Source organism: Sebastes fasciatus, chromosome 9 (assembly GCF_043250625.1).
Source record: "Sebastes fasciatus isolate fSebFas1 chromosome 9, fSebFas1.pri, whole genome shotgun sequence".
In the NCBI taxonomy this organism is placed as follows: domain Eukaryota; kingdom Metazoa; phylum Chordata; class Actinopteri; order Perciformes; family Sebastidae; genus Sebastes; species Sebastes fasciatus.
The window spans coordinates 26,385,741-26,403,831 of record NC_133803.1 but is presented as its reverse complement, the minus strand read 5'-3'; the positions used below and the strand labels follow the sequence as shown (position 1 = coordinate 26,403,831).

At 39.6% G+C, this 18,091-nt stretch overlaps 1 protein-coding gene across 29 annotated transcripts in view; it reads right to left on the bottom strand.

The window, feature by feature from the left end:
- The window catches only part of LOC141774353 (regulating synaptic membrane exocytosis protein 1-like), a 97,891-nt gene that overhangs the window by 76,948 nt on the left and 2,852 nt on the right, over positions 1–18,091 (bottom strand). For all 29 annotated transcript variants that reach the window (XM_074646947.1, XM_074646948.1, XM_074646949.1 and 26 more), the window contains exon 2: positions 13,148–13,222. In XM_074646947.1, coding sequence (XP_074503048.1) covers positions 13,148–13,222 — 75 coding nt within the window. The remainder of the gene's footprint in view (positions 1–13,147; positions 13,223–18,091) is intronic.

Sequence of the window (18,091 nt, the reverse complement as noted above, 5' to 3'; positions counted from 1 at the left end):
TGGCCATTTGTTTGATCTATTGATGTTTCGGAATAACAATGGGCCGTCCCCTTCTCAACACCCAATAATGTACGACAAACAGGACAACCTCAACAACCACATAAAGGACAATATATGGCTTGAGATCGTCGTCGCAGGGATACGATGAGGATGGGAGGGATGCTCCTCTCTGCCCATTTTCAACTAACCAATACTCAGCAAAATATTCAGTTTTAATGACAATATTCTCAAGTTTGAACCAAAAATCACCATTGTGTGCTCCACTCATTCTAACAACTAATGAGCTCCCAGTTATTTCTGCAGGTAAAAGCTTCCCTCCAATTTCCGCAATTGCTTCCCAAAATGGTTTTGGACCGCTCTCTCCCAGAGCCTGAATCCTCAATCAAAGCTTAAAGTTCCACTTAAACAACTCCAACAAGTTTAAGACCCCCCTGCTTGACACACAGTAGATGTGTCTAAAAATACGGCAGATAAAATAGCTGAGTCCTTCAGTCCTTGAGCATCATTACTGCGGCTGAGCCAACCGTTGGCTCGGCCTTCCCCGGTCCTGGGCTTTCATAAAGCAGGGTGGCATCGGGACGGGATCGGGAGCCAGACTCTTTTCCTGTAGTGACTCAGGCCTCTATGGCCGAGTATGAGTCACTCCTCCAGTTCCTGGATCGATATTCAAAACGCAGGCAGACATGAATCAAATAACAATGAGTCAGTGTCAGAGAGAATCACCTCGCACCTATTTAGAAATTAAGCGCTCCGTCTCGTTCTCATTTGCTCTCCAACACTTATTTTTAAAGTTTGTTACTCGGTGCTGTTGTGAGATGTTTAAGTAAAGACCTTCAAAAGTTTCATTCTCTCTCAAACCGTCTCCCTCGCAGCATCGTCTCTACCTCCCCACTCCTGTCTTTTAATCTAGTCCCCACACACACACACACACACACACACACACACACACACGGAGTCATCTACAAGATTGATTGGAGCTCATTCTGTGTCCTATAATAGACGAGTATTAAAAAGTTTCCTCCCTCTCATGCTATTTGTGAAATTGAATGGAAGGTAAAATGCACGCCAGAATTAGAAATGGGTTTCCGGTTTGCAGCAACCGTGTGTGTGTGTGTGTGTACGTGTGTGTTTGTGTGTGTGTCTGAGTGTGTGTGTGTGTGTGTGTGTGTGTGTGTGTGTGTGTGTGTGCATACAGAAAAGGAATTTGTTTGCATGCAAAGGAGATCCACCTACACTCACTTTAACACTGTATTATTTGCAGAAAATAGTTTATCACCTTTACAGGCTGATAGAAATCTGGGGATTATGAAACTGGCCGTGTATATTGTGCTGGGTTGCATCAAACTGACGTGAAACTCATATAAAAAGACGGTCTTTTAAAGCACCACAGGTGAGAAAAAAATGGTTTCATTCTGAACATAAAATATATTTCATATTTATTTTGAGTTATTAACATCATGATACCGTAAGCTATATTTTCATAAAATATGCATTAGGACACCTTTAGTCCTGCTGGATGAAGTCAGAATGACTATTTCATACACGTATTTTGTGTGTTTTGGAGAAATGACTTTCAAGACACTGTCATATGCTAACATTTTAGATTTTGGCATTGAACTACAATTTACAAAACCCAGGCTATTATATAGAGCCGAACAATTAACAATTGCGATTCAATCATTTTTACATCATTATTCTCATTTTCATTGAAAAAAACATATTAGAATGATTATGGTGTGATTTTTGAGGGGATCTGTACCAACCAGAGATGTTTTCTTAAATCTGTAGAATATGATGTGTACTGTAGGCCAGGACATCTCTACAGCACCACAATATTTAAATTAAAATGGTATTTTGACACATTTCATATTTCATATTTATTGCGCCTCCTGTGATTTAAAAAATTGCAGTATAGGCCATATTACGATTTAGATAACATTTCGATTAATTGTGTAGGTGGTAACACGGTTTTGCACTCTGCAGCTTACTTTACCGCAGTTTCATAAGAGTGTCGGAGAACTACGGTGGCCTTCAGGTAACGTAAAAACGCGAAAGGTTCTCTCTAGAGCCAGTGTTTGGTTTGTCCATTCTGGGCTACTATAGAAACATAGCGGAGCAACATGGTGGACTCCGTGAAGAGGACCCACTCCCTATGTAGATATGAAGGGCTTATTCTAAGCTAATATTTCCATTTCTACTATTAGATCCACAAACTGTTCCTTTAAGCACAATATATACTGAAATAATAAAGGTTTAAAAACTAGATTTTAACTCATGCATAGAGTATAAATACTGTATTGCCTTAAATACTAACACTCAAATGTATAATTTGAAAATAATAAGAATTTGACACCTGCATTAATTGATTTTTGTGGCCACTTAGGGCACTGGTAATAAGCTGTAAACAAAACACTGACATATTATCACCTTTTAAGTTGATGTGTTTGCAAACAGTTACCTGTTTACACTTCCAGCAGTCACAGAGCAATGTTAGCATTTATTTGGAGTCGTGTTTCTGATGAATGTAAGTCCAATATTCACTCTCCTTTTTGCTCTGTTCTGGCTCTTTATGAATTTAGCATGGGCCTTATTTTGTCTTTGGTGTTGTAAGTTGCATGATATGATTGTTTTTAATACGTATTTTATTAAATTAAACTATTTCTACATGCAAAATAAATAATATTCTCGTTCAAATGTTGCTTCTGCTTAAAATAGAAAGCGATATCTTTTCATGAAAAATATGATCGATATGATTTTTCCCTGCAGTATAATTAGCCCTTTCAGTGCATATATGTGCTGTGTGCTGCGGCCTGGCTGCTCACCATATGGCAGCGGGGACATGGAGAATCTCTCGCCCTCTAGTTTTCTCTCTATGTGCCAAGCTCTGTTGTTCCTCCTCCATCCCTTCCCCTCCCTCACTTCCGTCAGAGAACTCACCATGCTGAGCTGCTCGGATGTACTCTCACCTCCCCCACTCCCTCCCTCCCTCCCTCTATCCTCCCATCCTTTTTCTTATATCACACTCTCTCCTATTCCCTTACGCTTTTTGATATTTACAACGTACTAGAGAAGAGAGACACGTATTAATCTTGTCTGCTATCAGCGATTGCACTAATTTGTCTCCAGTACTATAGTCTTTTCTTTTTTTTAAAGCATTGGGACTGAAAGTTTTGGTTATAAAACATACTTAAGAAGAACAGATTGGGGTTTTGGGAAATCCCAACAGAGAAGAGAAGTGGTGATTCATGCCAAAACTGACAGGTGTGATTTAATGCAGTATGAGTAGATGAGATGCTTCTAACTGAAGCTCACCGAAACCAACTCTCTCCTTTATACTTTTCTGCTTCCTCCTCATTCCCTCCTCTACTCTTCCCACCTCCCCCTTCCTCCTCCTTCTCTGGATATACTTCACTCAAATGAGAAAACAGTGAAAGCCCGAAGAAGTATTTTCAATTAAGACACGACGTACGACAAGTGAAAAGGATCTCTTTTTTGTCACAAACAGTAACCCTGCTTATGATCCAGGTTCAACCAAAGAATAAACAAAACCAGTCTGAATTGGTGTTAATTTATTCAGGCTATTTTTAGATGTTGTCTCAAAGTGTGTTCAGACCAAATACAAAGCGGATTTTCACCTCGCGAATACGGACGCTGTGTTTTTTGGAGTATTCCGCAACTTGTGAATATTCCACCTTAAAAAAATAGTGTGTAAAACTTCGAGGAACTGAAACTAAGAATCGTTATGTTTTCATTAGAATGAGTTCTTCAAATCTAGACAGACATATCTTTGACATTTCTGTACTTATTACGTCATAGTTTCGTAATGTTTAGTTGATGTATCAGAGCTTCTCGAGGCAGGAAGTAGTGCTTCTCCTCGTGTTTTATTGATGTTTGCCCTACAGTATGAGGCTCACCATCACCAGCTCATAGTGATCATAATCCCCTTATAATTGATCCCAATGCACTTCAGGTAAATGTTAATGAGCACACCATGTGCTGCCGCATGCGTGATGCCTTATAAACACTGCTTCAAATTGTATAAATAATGATGCCAGAGATATAATTAGCTTAATACTATTAAAGACTTTTTGGGACTTTTCCAGGACCTGTGGACACCCGGCATCTTAGCTGGGAAGGCTGAGGTGCATTAGGGAGGTTGGTCGAAGCATGTACTCTGTTACCAGTTGTTGTCAATGAGCCGACAACAACAGACCCCCCACCGGTCATTTCATCGATTATTGGCTCCAGGATCCCAACCTGCCCTTTGAATAAATGGACCGGCAGCAGTCTGGGGCCCGTAGTAGGGCGTTCACCAGCTCAGACGGTGTTGGTCGAGCTCTGAACCTCAGCACCACTCTCACCTGAGCACAGTAGCTGTGGGACGATACACTGATCTCTCGATTTGATACTATCACGATACTTGGGTACCGATTCGATATATATTGCGATTTTTAAGTATTGCGATTCTACAAGTATTGCGATTTGATATTACGATGTATTGCAATTTTGTTCACTTTTTTAACACACGACCATGTTAAAAAGTTGAACCATACACTTCTAGGGACTTTTACTTTGGAAAATATCTAACTTAATACAGTAAGAATGTTTGATTTTCAGCATGTATGTAGTCAGAGATGTCCTGCAGTCAAATATATCAGTCATTATCAGGCATTATTTATCAATTTTTTTCCAGCAACCAAGACATTTCCCTCATAAATTAGTGGTGTTTTATTTTTAATTAATAAGGGGAATGTAATGTTTTATCCTTCTGGAAAATATAATCCAGTCAATCTTATTCCCATATAATACAACAGCATTTACCACCAAATAAAAACAAAGTGTGAGAAGAAGAGTGCTTAAGAACACACTTAGCTTTGTCACACACACCTTATTACTTACTGGAGTGCACACTAGAGCAGCAACAATTAATAGATTTATTGATTAGTTGTCAACTATTAAATTAATCGCCAACTATTTTGATATTTTTACATTTTTTAAGAAAATAAAGTCAAAAATCTCTGATTCCAGCTTCTTAAATGTGAATATTTTCTGTTTTCTTTTCTCCTCTATGACAGTAAACTGAATATCTTCTTTTGAGGATACCATCTTGGGCTTTGGGAAACACTGGTCTACATTTTTCACCATTTTCTGATATTTTATAGACCAAACAACTATTCGATTAAACATGAAAATAATCAGCAATGAAAATAATCGTTAGTTGCAGCCCTAGTGCACACACTAACATGCAAACCTACACTTGTAGTTGGACAAATACCCAAGGAAGATGAGATAAAGTGTGTAGAACACTGAAGACTTAGAGAAAGGAAAGAAAAGACCAAGCTCTTAGAAATAAAAGATTAAAGATAGCTAGAACAAAAGATAAAGATAAGGAGAAAGAGAGAGAGAGAGGGTGTGATGGAGGGCGGGATGAGAGAGAGAGAGAGGAGGGCCAGATGGAGAGAGCACCAGAGCCAACAGCCGAGCTAAGTGGGTAGTGTGCTCCCCAGACAGCGCTCCATATGGCCTGGCAACACCATACACAGCCAGGCAGCACAAACACACATATACACAGCATGTATCCACACAGACACACGGCATGTATACATACTCCTCGACACAAACAATCACACATAGTGCAGCTTCACACTTTGCCATGTACTCACACATATACAGAGCTCGGTCTGAGGGGGACCGAGCCACCCCCTCCACACACACACACACACACACACTCTTTAAAAAAATGACATCCAATGTGATATATCGGTATCTTCATGTCAAGAAATAGTTCTATTTCTCTTTTAATCCCAACTGGTATGTTTGTCCATACTGCAGCCGTCCATAAGGTGCTCACCGGGGTAGAAAACAAGGTCACCTTTGGCTGGTGTCGCTGTATGGATGGTTTCAAATCATAAAACTGTACGTTTACAACTGGTCAGTGAACATGATAGCATAGCGGGCTTTTATTATGTGCCAATCACTGGATTACGTTTTCCACACAAACCAAGATGCAGAATTGGGAAGCTGAACCTCGGCCAGTTATGTGTTGCTGTTGTTATGATAAAAGTGTAGTCGTCAAAGTAATTGCTGAGATCTGAGAGCATGGAAACATGATAAATGGTAAATGGACTTGCATTTATATAGCGCCTTTCTAGTCTTCCAACCACTCAAAGGGCTTTACACTACATGTCAGCATTTACCCATTCACACACCGATGGCACAGCTTTCGGGAGCAATTTGGGGTTCGGTATCTAGCCCACACTTTAACATGCGGACTGGAGGACGGAGATGAACCGATCCGACCTTTTCAGTTCCGATAGCGATACCTGGGCTTTGGGTATCAGCCAATCCAGAGTAGTTTAGTGAGCGTATAAACTACTTTTGTAAACTGAAAGTCAGCGCACCTGAAATACAGAGTACATACAGTGTTTGCATGAACTTCTATCGCATATTCTGTAGTTCAGAGTTAAACCAGGATGTCCGTTTGTAAAAGCCCCAGTATGCTTCAAAGTTTAACAGCGTGCGTTTTCCCTATTTCCAACGGCAGAACTAGAACTGGGCTGCATTTGATTTGATTTTTGCAACTTTCTGAAACAAATCAACAGAATAACAATCCGACAATCACGGTATAAAAACATATAAACTATTTTTGCGTTTAGACATGGTTTGAAAACACATCAGAAGAACTAGTTCATTTCAATCTTACTAAACCTTAAACTGTAATGCATGTTTACAACCAACAGTTTGGGTATTAAAGGTGCTCCGCACAGCTCTCAACATGGCTTACAGCTAACGTGCTAACAGTGAAAGCAACAGCCACAGTGCTGACAGAGTTAACAGTGTTAACCTGAGGGGGAACCAGAAGGTAGGTGCTACGCTTCTGCAACGGCGGCGTCAGTCGGGACGGCATTATGAGCGTAAACGCAATATGAGCATATAGTGCAGAGCAGCGGCCATGAGCGAGCCAGTGGGGCACGCTCACATGCAGGAACATGCACTAAAAGGCACCAGCGGCTGGCTGGGATATGTCAACAAAGCACAGGGAAACTCTGATTACAACACACACACAGAGGGAGAGTGACTTCATTCTCTGCTCAGATAGACATTACTCCTCTATATCTTTACACAGCAAATAGTTGTTTGCTGCTATATTAATACTCTGGATATCATATAGAGCACCTTTAATGTTAGTGTTCACCTTTGTTTTCTCTTCCAAATAAATTTAGTCCTGGAGGTTTGCTTAAAATCTGAATGGTCGTCTGACTGCTCATGTTTGCACACAATATTGCCATGTTCCCAAAGCGTACAATGTTATTAATACTACTGGAAGTAGTTTTTCAAAAATAAGACCCAAGTTGAACATAAACATCATAAATGTGTAGAGCCTCCACGTGTATACTCTACACTGTGTGATCATGAAACGTTTGATTCACACCAGCAAGTCAGAAAATCCTCATTCCTTCCTACAGACTACGCAAAAGATTCAGTTACAAGCACAAAAAAAAAGAAATGTGTCCTATCCAGTAAAGATGGAAGTCTCTCAAGCATACAGAAATGTAAGTGAGAGTGAGTCAAGTCCCTCCCCGGTCCCCGCCGGAGCAGAGACTCATGGGAAGACCAGGATAACAGCCAATCCCTGAAGGAAGTGAGGAAGTGACTCCTCGCCAATCCCAGGGGTCAATGAGGTTACTACGGGGCTGCTGGGCCATCGCCATGGTACCCTGCCATCAGGGGACACCTGGCCAATCACATTTAGTGATGTGAAGTGTAAACACCTTTACACTGCAGCACATACATGTTGCCTTTACAGAAGCATGGGGTTTACTGTAAAGACAAGGGTGGAGCGAGGACCAGATCATTATGCATGAAAAAGTGACGGCACTGATCTGAGCAGTCTGTGTTGTCACGGTGAAAAAGGCAGTAAAACTGAAGAAACGTTTATTAACCCATTTCATCTCAGTCATATTCTGTGACCACAATATTTGTTACATACAGTATAATTTGTTAACAGGTCTATTATTATTCCCTCGGCCAAGGAGGTTTTGTTTTTGGTTTGTTTGTCCGTTTGTCAGCAAGATTATGGAAAAATTACTGGCCCAATTTTCATTAAACCTGGTGGAAGGGTGTAGCATGGGCCGAGGAAGAACCCATTGGAGCGGATTGGGATTAGGGCTGGTAGATATAGACAAAATATTCTATCGCAATATTTTTATCATTTTTATTTTATTTTTATTTATTTTTTTATTTTTATTTTTATAAACTTTATTTATACAGCACCTTTCATACATAAAATGCAGCTCAAAGTGGCTTACAAGAAAAGTAAAATAAAATAAATAGAAACAACAACACAGGTGTGAAAGACAGAGTTCATCAGGAGCAAAATGTACCAATAAATAAGACCAATAAAACAATAAAATGCATAAAATTATATTATAAAAAAGGTTAAAAAATGAATCAAAAGCAAGATCATAAAAATAAGTTTTGAGTTTTGAGCTGTGTTTTAAAACTGTCAACAGAAATATATATTTATATATATATATTCACATGGTAAAGCCTATTTTTGAAGACTCCTGTGTGAATTTCATTGACAAATGAAGAGTACTTTCTCATTTTAAGAACTTGAGTGCAAAATTGCAAGCACAGAAATTATAGAGAAAAAAAAAAATATAGGCCTAGTCCATATTGTGATAGAAACAATATAGAAAAATATACATGAAAGACATTTTTATATCATTTTGACGATATATTTTGTCATATTGCCCAGTCCTTTTTGAGGTTAAATGAGTTAAACTCCATGTAACACTGGTATGCAAAATAACTTTCAAGAGAACATGCAAGTGTGCAAATGACTAATAAACATGGGGCATTTAATGGGAAAATGCTAATTAAAATGCATTCAGTCATCATTAATAACACACATTGTAATTTAGTGATATTATCATTTGAAAGCCTTGCATATACTGAAGGATTACATGTTCCTCTACAGACTCAGAAACATCTACAACTCCTGGGGTTATTAAAAGTTTAAAACTACCAAGAGATGAACTCAGAAGTACACAGTGGTCAAGTTTAGACCAAGACATTTTCTCTTACAGAGCTTTGAGAGTGCCAGCAGCTCAATCAACAGCTCACCAGAAGTCCGTTCTGTCTCTACTGAGCTGATCAACCTGACAAACGTTTGGCAGGAACTGACCATCAGCAGCCAGGTTTCCCTGCCCACTTTATTTCCTACAGACAGACTCATTCTGTGAATAAACATTATGCCTTGAGCAATACACAATGAACAGTCTGCCATCCAGGGTTTCCCTGAGCTAGTATGTTTTTTTACTTACTGAAATTAATGCAGGAACGACCAGTGTTCGCCATTATGAGATGCTGATATTAAAGGGAAAATTCGCCACCTTTTATGTGGCTGTCCAATCAGTGTTGATGGTAAATGTAGTCAATTGAAGAAATAAATTCCTTGGTGCTATATTAGCAGAGAAAGTTCAGTTCTCCTGCTCACAGAGCTGCGCCGGCAGTACCAGGATGCATTGCGCCCGATGCATATCCTCTTGCACGGCCAATGCAGCCGCAGCCTCGGCTTCTCTCCGCTGCATTTCTTTGGCCGTATATTCTGGCTCAAATAAATACGTCTGAATATCCGAGTAAGCCAAAACACTAACCTGTAGTTCATCCTTGTCTCCAAGTAAACTACGTCAAATGACGGCACTGGTTACAGATTTTGCAGCTGCAAACTCATCTTTCTCGGTCAATGTAGCACACACTGAGGAATTTATTGCTTCAATTGACCACATTTACCATCAACACTGATTGGACGTCCACATAAAAGGTGGCGAATTTTCCCTTTAAGAAACGTGGATTGGGTTTATCAGGTTTCACGTTTCCAGCTAACATTGGAAAGAGGTGAGGGGAGGGGTATTCAGTTGGTTGCAATCTGCAACCTCACCGCTAGATGCCACTAAATCTTACACACTGTCCCTTTAACACAATACTGTTTTTGGTCGAAACACCGGAAGCTAACAGAGTCATGTCAACTATATTTATAAAACCCAATATCACAGATCATAAATGTCCCTCAAGGAGCTTAACAGTCTTCCTGGTTTGTTGTAGTTTGTATTAAAATCACTTTATAGACAACTGTCCCAGTTCAATGGCCTCTGCAGAAGGAGTACTGACTGTAACGTCTGGTGAATAATGCGGGGAATACTGACCAGAGAGGCACCGATTGTATAATGTTATAAACGGGGGCCATATTGTGGGATTCCTCAGAGAAGCAGATGTGCTCCAGCTGACTTACTCTGTAATCCCACCTCACTCTCTGATCCAACAACACACACACACACACACACACACACACACACATACACATACAGTGCACACAGAGAGAACATAAACAAGCTTTATCCTTTGATCATTGTGCGGCAGGAAAAAAAAGACATTACTGGCTCCAGAGGTCACCGCGAACAGGAATGCGTGGAAACTCGCATTTCCAGCGGGGACGGACGGGGATGCTCATATAACATCAAAGAGAGAAAACGACAGTCTGTTTGAAATAAAGTTTGCAATTCAAGTCTGTATTAACAACCGCTGATCAAATAACCAGACTTTACACACACACACACACACACACAGAGAAGGAAAGACAATCACTGAGCTGAGCCATTATAAACCAACCCATCAAGCATCCAATCCCCACTAATTGGAGACGAGATGGAAGGCGATGTTTCAGTGAAAGCTAACCTCTAACCACCTGCATTCTCAGTATGATGGTAGTTGGCAAGCTAGCAAAGGGATTAGCAGGTTTAGAGGAAGAAGTGAAGAGGTTGGCACCACTGAAGATGAATATTTCCCAACGTGAATTTGCATATGAAAGTGTACTTTTAACAATAAACCTCAATGTCAGTCAAAATCATAGGAGTCTCCTCAGTTACTCCATGACGCTACAGCGATATGTTATTATTATGTTCATCTGGAATACATATTTCAACTTTGTTTCTGAGAAATTTTCTGTTTGGTATGTCAAATAGCATTAAATACTACAGTACCCATGATTCTCAGCATGGGTCCATCCGGGTTCTTACTGGTCCTTACTTTCCCAACCCTCACAGACCCTGACAGATATAACTCCTCCTTCTGTGCAACACTATTTGCCTAATAATAAAGCCTATAATTGTAGTCTAATGCAAAGTGGGGAAAAGATTGCAGGGATAGACAACTTTACTGGTCACATTTTTTTTGTGGGTATGCCATGAAAACATTTATTGCTGCTAGCTTTAGGTGCTTTTAAGGTCTTTACACACCTGGGGCGGGGTTTTTTTGGTGCGATTAATTCGCACGTCAAACAGAGGAAGCTATTAAAGCTCATTTGCACCATCTATTTGTATATAACCCTGCTTTTCCAGATTATAAACTGCTCCACAAAAAGAGGCACAGTTTGTAGACAGTTAAGAGACGGGAGTCGATGGTACAAACAGTCAGCAACGTATCTTAAATAAGCTATATATATATAGGGAATGGGAATGTGACGTGACGTGGACGTCGGACATTTTTTGGAGGATAAAGGGTGAGAGTGCCGTCCGCTGGCTGTTCACTGTAACTGTCAAAAAATAACACAAAACACTGCACAGTGAATAAGATTTAAAAGCCAAATTGTAGTATATATAGTATACAGTCAGACACAAAAGTATAGCTGACGTTATGGGTTTCATTTTGCAAGATGCCGGTAGATTAATTACGCAGTATTAGCCAACGTTTTCTTAGTATTCAGTTAACATAACATTATCTTTATCCGGATGGTTGGGTAGTTGGCATTTGGCTTGTAGATCTGAATGTCCTGTACCCACTCTTTTGTAAATTGGACTCCAAAGATTTACATATTTTGAACTGCTATAGGTGTTCACTAACACCAAAACACATCCGTGACCATAGCCAGCAAGCTATCTAGCTTGGAGAGCAATGTGACTGACTAGAGATAGTATATTCTTACATACTATATTGGTCAATCTAATCATACATCACAGCGGTCATGTATTGTTCAACTGTTTTCCAAAGCTCATGTGAAATTCCAGATACAGGTGAGAAGAAGTTGAACTGAAACATGTCACACACACACACACACACACACACACACGATGGGAGTCATTCCTCCAGACGGGCAGCTTGGCAGGAGAGCTGAGCCAACTGTGAGACACCCAGTCCCAGAGCATCTGAATCCAGCCTAAGCCAACTCTACGGAGGAGGACGACAGCATTATCTAGTCTCTAATGACTCAACAGGATCTGGACTGGACTTATCACACTCAATGACCATGTCCATCTTTACAACTACGTCTGATAGATGACAGGCAGCAGCTACATTTGTGTGTCTTTAACGGGATATTAACTCACTCAGAAGGTAAAGAAGAGGGTGGCTTGCTAAAAACATGTTTCCAGTGACACCAACCGAGGCATATTCACTAAATATAAATCAAAAAGTCTAAAGAGGTGCCTGTGCAATGCCATTCAACTTAGAGTGCCATACAAATTCCGTAATAATGGCTTGAGTCACCAGAGCGTGAGTTTATCTTTTATACTGTTGACTCATCCAAGGTGTAAAAGAGATTTCACAACAAAACATGAATGTGATGCAAAAGAACAGACCGCCAGCTCTTGATTGGAGGTTGTTCTGGGCCACTGGGGTGAAATGACGTTAACGTGACGCAAAAAGCAAACATTAACACGCATTTTAAACTCATTTTAAAGGGGACATTTTACATTTTCAGTGCTTATGCACATACATTTGGGAATCTAGAGTGCCTACCAACCCACAAACTGTGAAATAAGACAACCCACTCAGTTTCTACCTAGATCAGGAAACATGTGATTCAGCAAGTCATTAAGATTTTGCTCCTCTTCCTATGTCATCACCCACAGTTTGAGATCTACCTTTGCAAAGGTGAACCATATCAGAGCAGACTGGGCTTTTCTTAAAGAGACAGGCGCTAAAACGGAGCGTTTCAGACCGAGGGTGAATACAGGTGTATTCAGACAGACAGTATGAGAAAAATAATGTGTATGTGTATGAACCTGAAAATGAGCACGATATGTCCCCTTTAAATTCGACCAGGTGATATAGAGCTGGTGGTTGAAAAACAACTGCTGCCACTCACCGGACGTCATTTTGCTGCGGAGGTTTCTTCTGCCCAACCAGGTTCACCGTTCTGGCTTGGATAGGCTTCTCTTCTCTGAAACACACGGAGGTAGGAAAATGTTAACAATGTGCCTTTCTGCCTCTCTTACGTTCACATAAATTAAAATAACTATAAATACGAGCATCAGTCCAGACTGCAGTTAGCCCCGAGTTCATTTTGTTACGCTAAGCTTTCCTATGAGTAACTGCTAGCTTTCAAATGTCAATATTTGCCTCATAAACCAACACGTTCCCAACTAGTCATATACTGACGCTTTGTCAAACCTTTCGGCGCCACTTTTCGGTCGCAGTAAACACGTGCTTAATATTGTGAATTAAACAAAAAAATTTGCTAGATTCAGGCAACAAAACCACGATAAAAAGAAAAAACAACGTGGTTGGGCTTCCGTCTATTTGCTCTTTAAACTACATCACCACAGCACTTTCTCTGAGCGTTTAATATTGACACGGATGGGTTTACATAGTAGTTAATGGAACGCCTGGTGCATCTTATACCGACGCTAAAGGGTGCCTTGTGCGTCGGTATGATAAAGCGTCGGTATTTGACGCCCTGGGAATGAGAACGGGCTGCATAAACCCTTGTGTTTTGAAGCTCTATAGTTGGTTCTGATTATGTTCTCACTCCTAATGAATTGTACAGCTATTTTGTGTCACCTGAGTTCGAATGACATTGCACTCACTCAACCAACAGAAACCAAACCAAAAAAAGCTCCAAATACAACCTGAACTGCTCACTTAGACTGTCACTGCAGTGTTGAAGATACGTTTAGGTCGTCAATGACAGATAATGACATTCTTTCAATATGTCCACTGACACATTCACGGTGTGATTCGAAACCATCTCATCCTTAAACATGAACAGTGGGCTCTGATCAGTCAGATCACAGAGGAAACTCAAGAGCGAAATCCCCGCCAACGCCCACGCTGTCTAAAACAGACATGTCTTTTTATCGTCAACACTGTGGGTACCCCTCTCATTATGGTGATATCTCTTTGTTCCATCCACTGGCTGTTTAAAATAAGTAGTGATTGAAGTAGATGTGCCATCCTCCGATTACACTGTAAAGTATACTGCATTACTTTTTAAAAGGGAACTATAATGCTACTTTTTCACAAGTGATGTCTGACATCTTTAAATTAAGTTTAGGTTTAGGCTATTACTGGAGTTTTGTGTCTAAAGCTCTTTTTTTTACATTTTTGCTGACATTTTCAAATGCATGCTACACATTTTCTATTTCTGGATGTATCCAACATTTCAGGTGTTCATTGGTTTCCATTTACTCCTATATGGCGTTAAAATCAATTATCAGACTAGCTTGAGTCGTGAAATCCATCACAGTGAACGTCTCCGTTTTGTTTTATTTTTGTCAATGACATTACATTATTATAGTAACATTACAAGTTTAAAGCGCAAATTGATTTGATTTGAAAAGTCTGCAATGTTAGAAAAATACGTGCAGATTTACACTTATTCCAGCAACTTTCAAAAGTTTGCTAATAGATTTTCATTTTGTATGAAAATGTATGGAAGCCAAAAGATGTCTGAAATTGTAGGAAAAATGCCTTCAAATTTCTAAAATACTGCAGCATTGTTTACAAAATGGTTAGCTATGATGAAGAATCTACGTGATTTGTAAATAATATGGATGAAGCGGTCCAATCCTATGGACTGCTATCAGCACCAACACTGACCTCATTAACCCGATTCACATTAAATTAAAAAAAAAAAAGTAAAGTATGTCATTATAAAAATTCAGTGTTTCCGTCACCAAATATTATTCATTCCAAACAGGCTGTCGATTCAATTTTAGTGTTCGACTAATCCCTGGCTTGGTGCTACCTTACATAACAAGGATCTCAATCAAGACCACACAAGCACGTAATGTAATTTGTGGAAACAGACAGCACCGATATTGGATTCATACTCTGTATTGGCAGATTCCCTACAATGAGATATCGGAAACAGTATCAGGAGGAAAAAGTTGGATTTTTTGCATCCCCAATAAGTTAATGGGCTAAAACAAGTTATAAGTTATGGTCCTTTAAGGTCAGATTCCACTCTTGAATATAAGAAAAGGCCTGACTTTAAGTTGTTTAGCTTGAACTTCAGAGATGTTTCACAGCTCTCCGGAAACTATTACACATACTCATATCTTAATTTTTTTTAGATATCAGATAACAATATAGTTATTGTTGAATTAATATTATGCATTGTTGGTAAATCAGCTCAATCTAAAGTAGAGAGTACAGTGCATTGCAATGAACCTACAGTATATAGCACATCTTACTCATCTAGTCAAGAAAAAACAGATGTAAGCAACTTGCAGCAACAGAAGCATGAACACCACACACCTACGTAACATGTTTTTCATCTACTTGAGCTTTTACAATGGATATATGTATGTGTGTTTCCTGTGTATTCACTTAGGGCTGAGACAAGTCCAACACATGTTTCTACTTTCAAGGTGAGAGCACTGACATAAACTAGCTCTCTGTGAAATGATAATAAGTGATCAATTACTTCCAGAGAGTAAGGCTTATACTGATATTAAAGGTGCTAAATACGGAATTGTAAGCATTTCTATTGCCTCTCAATGGCTCTCAACATAGTGATGGCGAGCTACAGCTTGCAGCTAACGGTGCTAACAATGCTAAACAGTGCAAACAACGGCGAAAGTGCTGACAGAGATAACAGCGTTAACCTGAGGGCGGGTGCTACGCTTCCGGGACGCCACCGTCGTCGGTCAGGACGGCATTATCAGCTGTAACCGCCAAATGAGAGCAGTGCAGAGCAGCAGCCATGAGCTAGCTAGTGGGGCGCGCTCACATGCACCAACATGCACTAAAAGCACGCACGGCCAGCCCGGCGATGTCAACAAAGCACAGAGAAACTCAGATTACAACACACACAGAGGGAGAGTGACTTCATTCTCTTCTCAGGTAGACATTACTCCTCTATATCTTCACATGGACAATAGTTGTTTGCTGCTATATTAATGCTCTGGATATCAAATTTAGCACCTTTAAAGACACAGTTCACCCCAAAATCAAACATACACATTTTCCATCTTACCTGTAGATGGAAAATGTTACCACGAGCCTCTTGTCCATGAAAAGACACTTTCTTCTGGAAAACGACATTGTTGAACATTTCAAATGTATTTTTTTGTTCTAGTTCCATTATATTGGAGAGACGACAGACATCTCTATGGACGATATCTCCAACACTCACACCAAAACAATCTAGATTGATAAACAGCACTACAGGTAAGAGGGATATTGGTATTTTTGATTCGAGGTGAACTGTGTCTTTAAGTAAAGTATCTGGCAAGAATATCCATGTTCCTTGATAAGCAAACCATGAGGACACTAGTTACATCATTAGTTCAATGCCACTCTGATTATACCTGCATAACTTGGTACAACTAAAAGAACAATAGATGAGCTTCAAAAAGCTCAGAACACACTAATGAGGGTCGTCCTTCGTCTCAGTCCAAGAACGCATATTAGCCCAAACCATTTTAAAGAGTTGAATTGGCTCTCCGTCTGAAGGTAGAATTCAACAGTTAAAAACTTATTATGGTCGTCAAGATTTTACAAGGTCTATGTCCAAATTATTTTATTGGGTATTTTCAGAATGGTCGGGACTCTCATGGCCTGAATACGAAGGCTATAGTTTATCTAACCTGAAACAATCCAATCTGAAAAGTAAAGTAGGGAGAAGCACATTTTTCTAAAAAATCTATTTTTCTTAAATCTGTCCATTCTCAGAAAAGTTAAAAAAAAAAAACGCTGAAAAAATGTAAGTTAGTATAGTGAAACATCCTATCCAGGACAGTTCTTCTAAGCTTTGGTCTGGTTTCTGAATTTGTTTTCTTTTTAAATTAATTTCATGACTGTATAAATATTTATGTTTTTAGGTGTATTACTGTAAAATTAAATATTAGTAGCATATACATGTCATCCCCTTCCCCTGCCTGTCTCCTAGCCTGACTACCGGACCACAATGGAAATAAGTCATGTGACTTTATTGCGACATCTTGATGAATTTTAGTACTGACACATATTTGTGTGGTGTATTTTAATGTATCAAATAAAATCAATAGGGCTGTCAAAGTTCACGCAAATTTGTCTTAAAGCCACTAATTTCTTTAAGGCATTTACACAACTTGTGATTTTTAGGCTGTACCGGGCTCAGTTTTAAAGAGAGTGAAGATACTAAGGAATCCATTGGTGCCAACCATGTCATACGAGCTTGTTGAGGATAAATATCGCTCCACTACTAAATATTAGTGAGGAAAAACTGGCATGGCCATTTTCAAAGGGGTCCTTTGACCTCTGACCTCATGATATGTGAATGAAAATGGGTTGTATAGGTACCCACGAGTCTCCCCTTTACAGACATGCCCACTTTATGATAATCACATGCAGTTTGGGGCAAGTCATAGACAAGTCAGCACACTGACACACTGACAGCTGGGCTTCTATTTGCCCACTCCCATGTTGATACGAGTATTAAATACTTGACAAATCTCCCTTTAATAAATATGCGATTAATCGCGATTAAATACTTTAATCGATCGACAGCCCTATTTATAATACACTGAGGAAATGTTGAACATTGATGCTTTGTTATATTGCTGTAGCGAGGAGCTTTACTGTACTATAGTCCTGTACTTTCCATTTATGTAACTAGGATTTTAGGCTTTTAAAGAAGGATTGTAGCGGAGGTCATTTGCAGTTTATCCATCTTTCTTTCTGTAAATCATAAACCACTTTACCTCATGAGAATTATTGACATTGTTTACCCACAATTTATTTACCATTACATCATTGTCGCCATGGCTATATACCATCGAGGAGGTATGCGTCCACATACTGTGATCCTATATGCTTTAAAAGC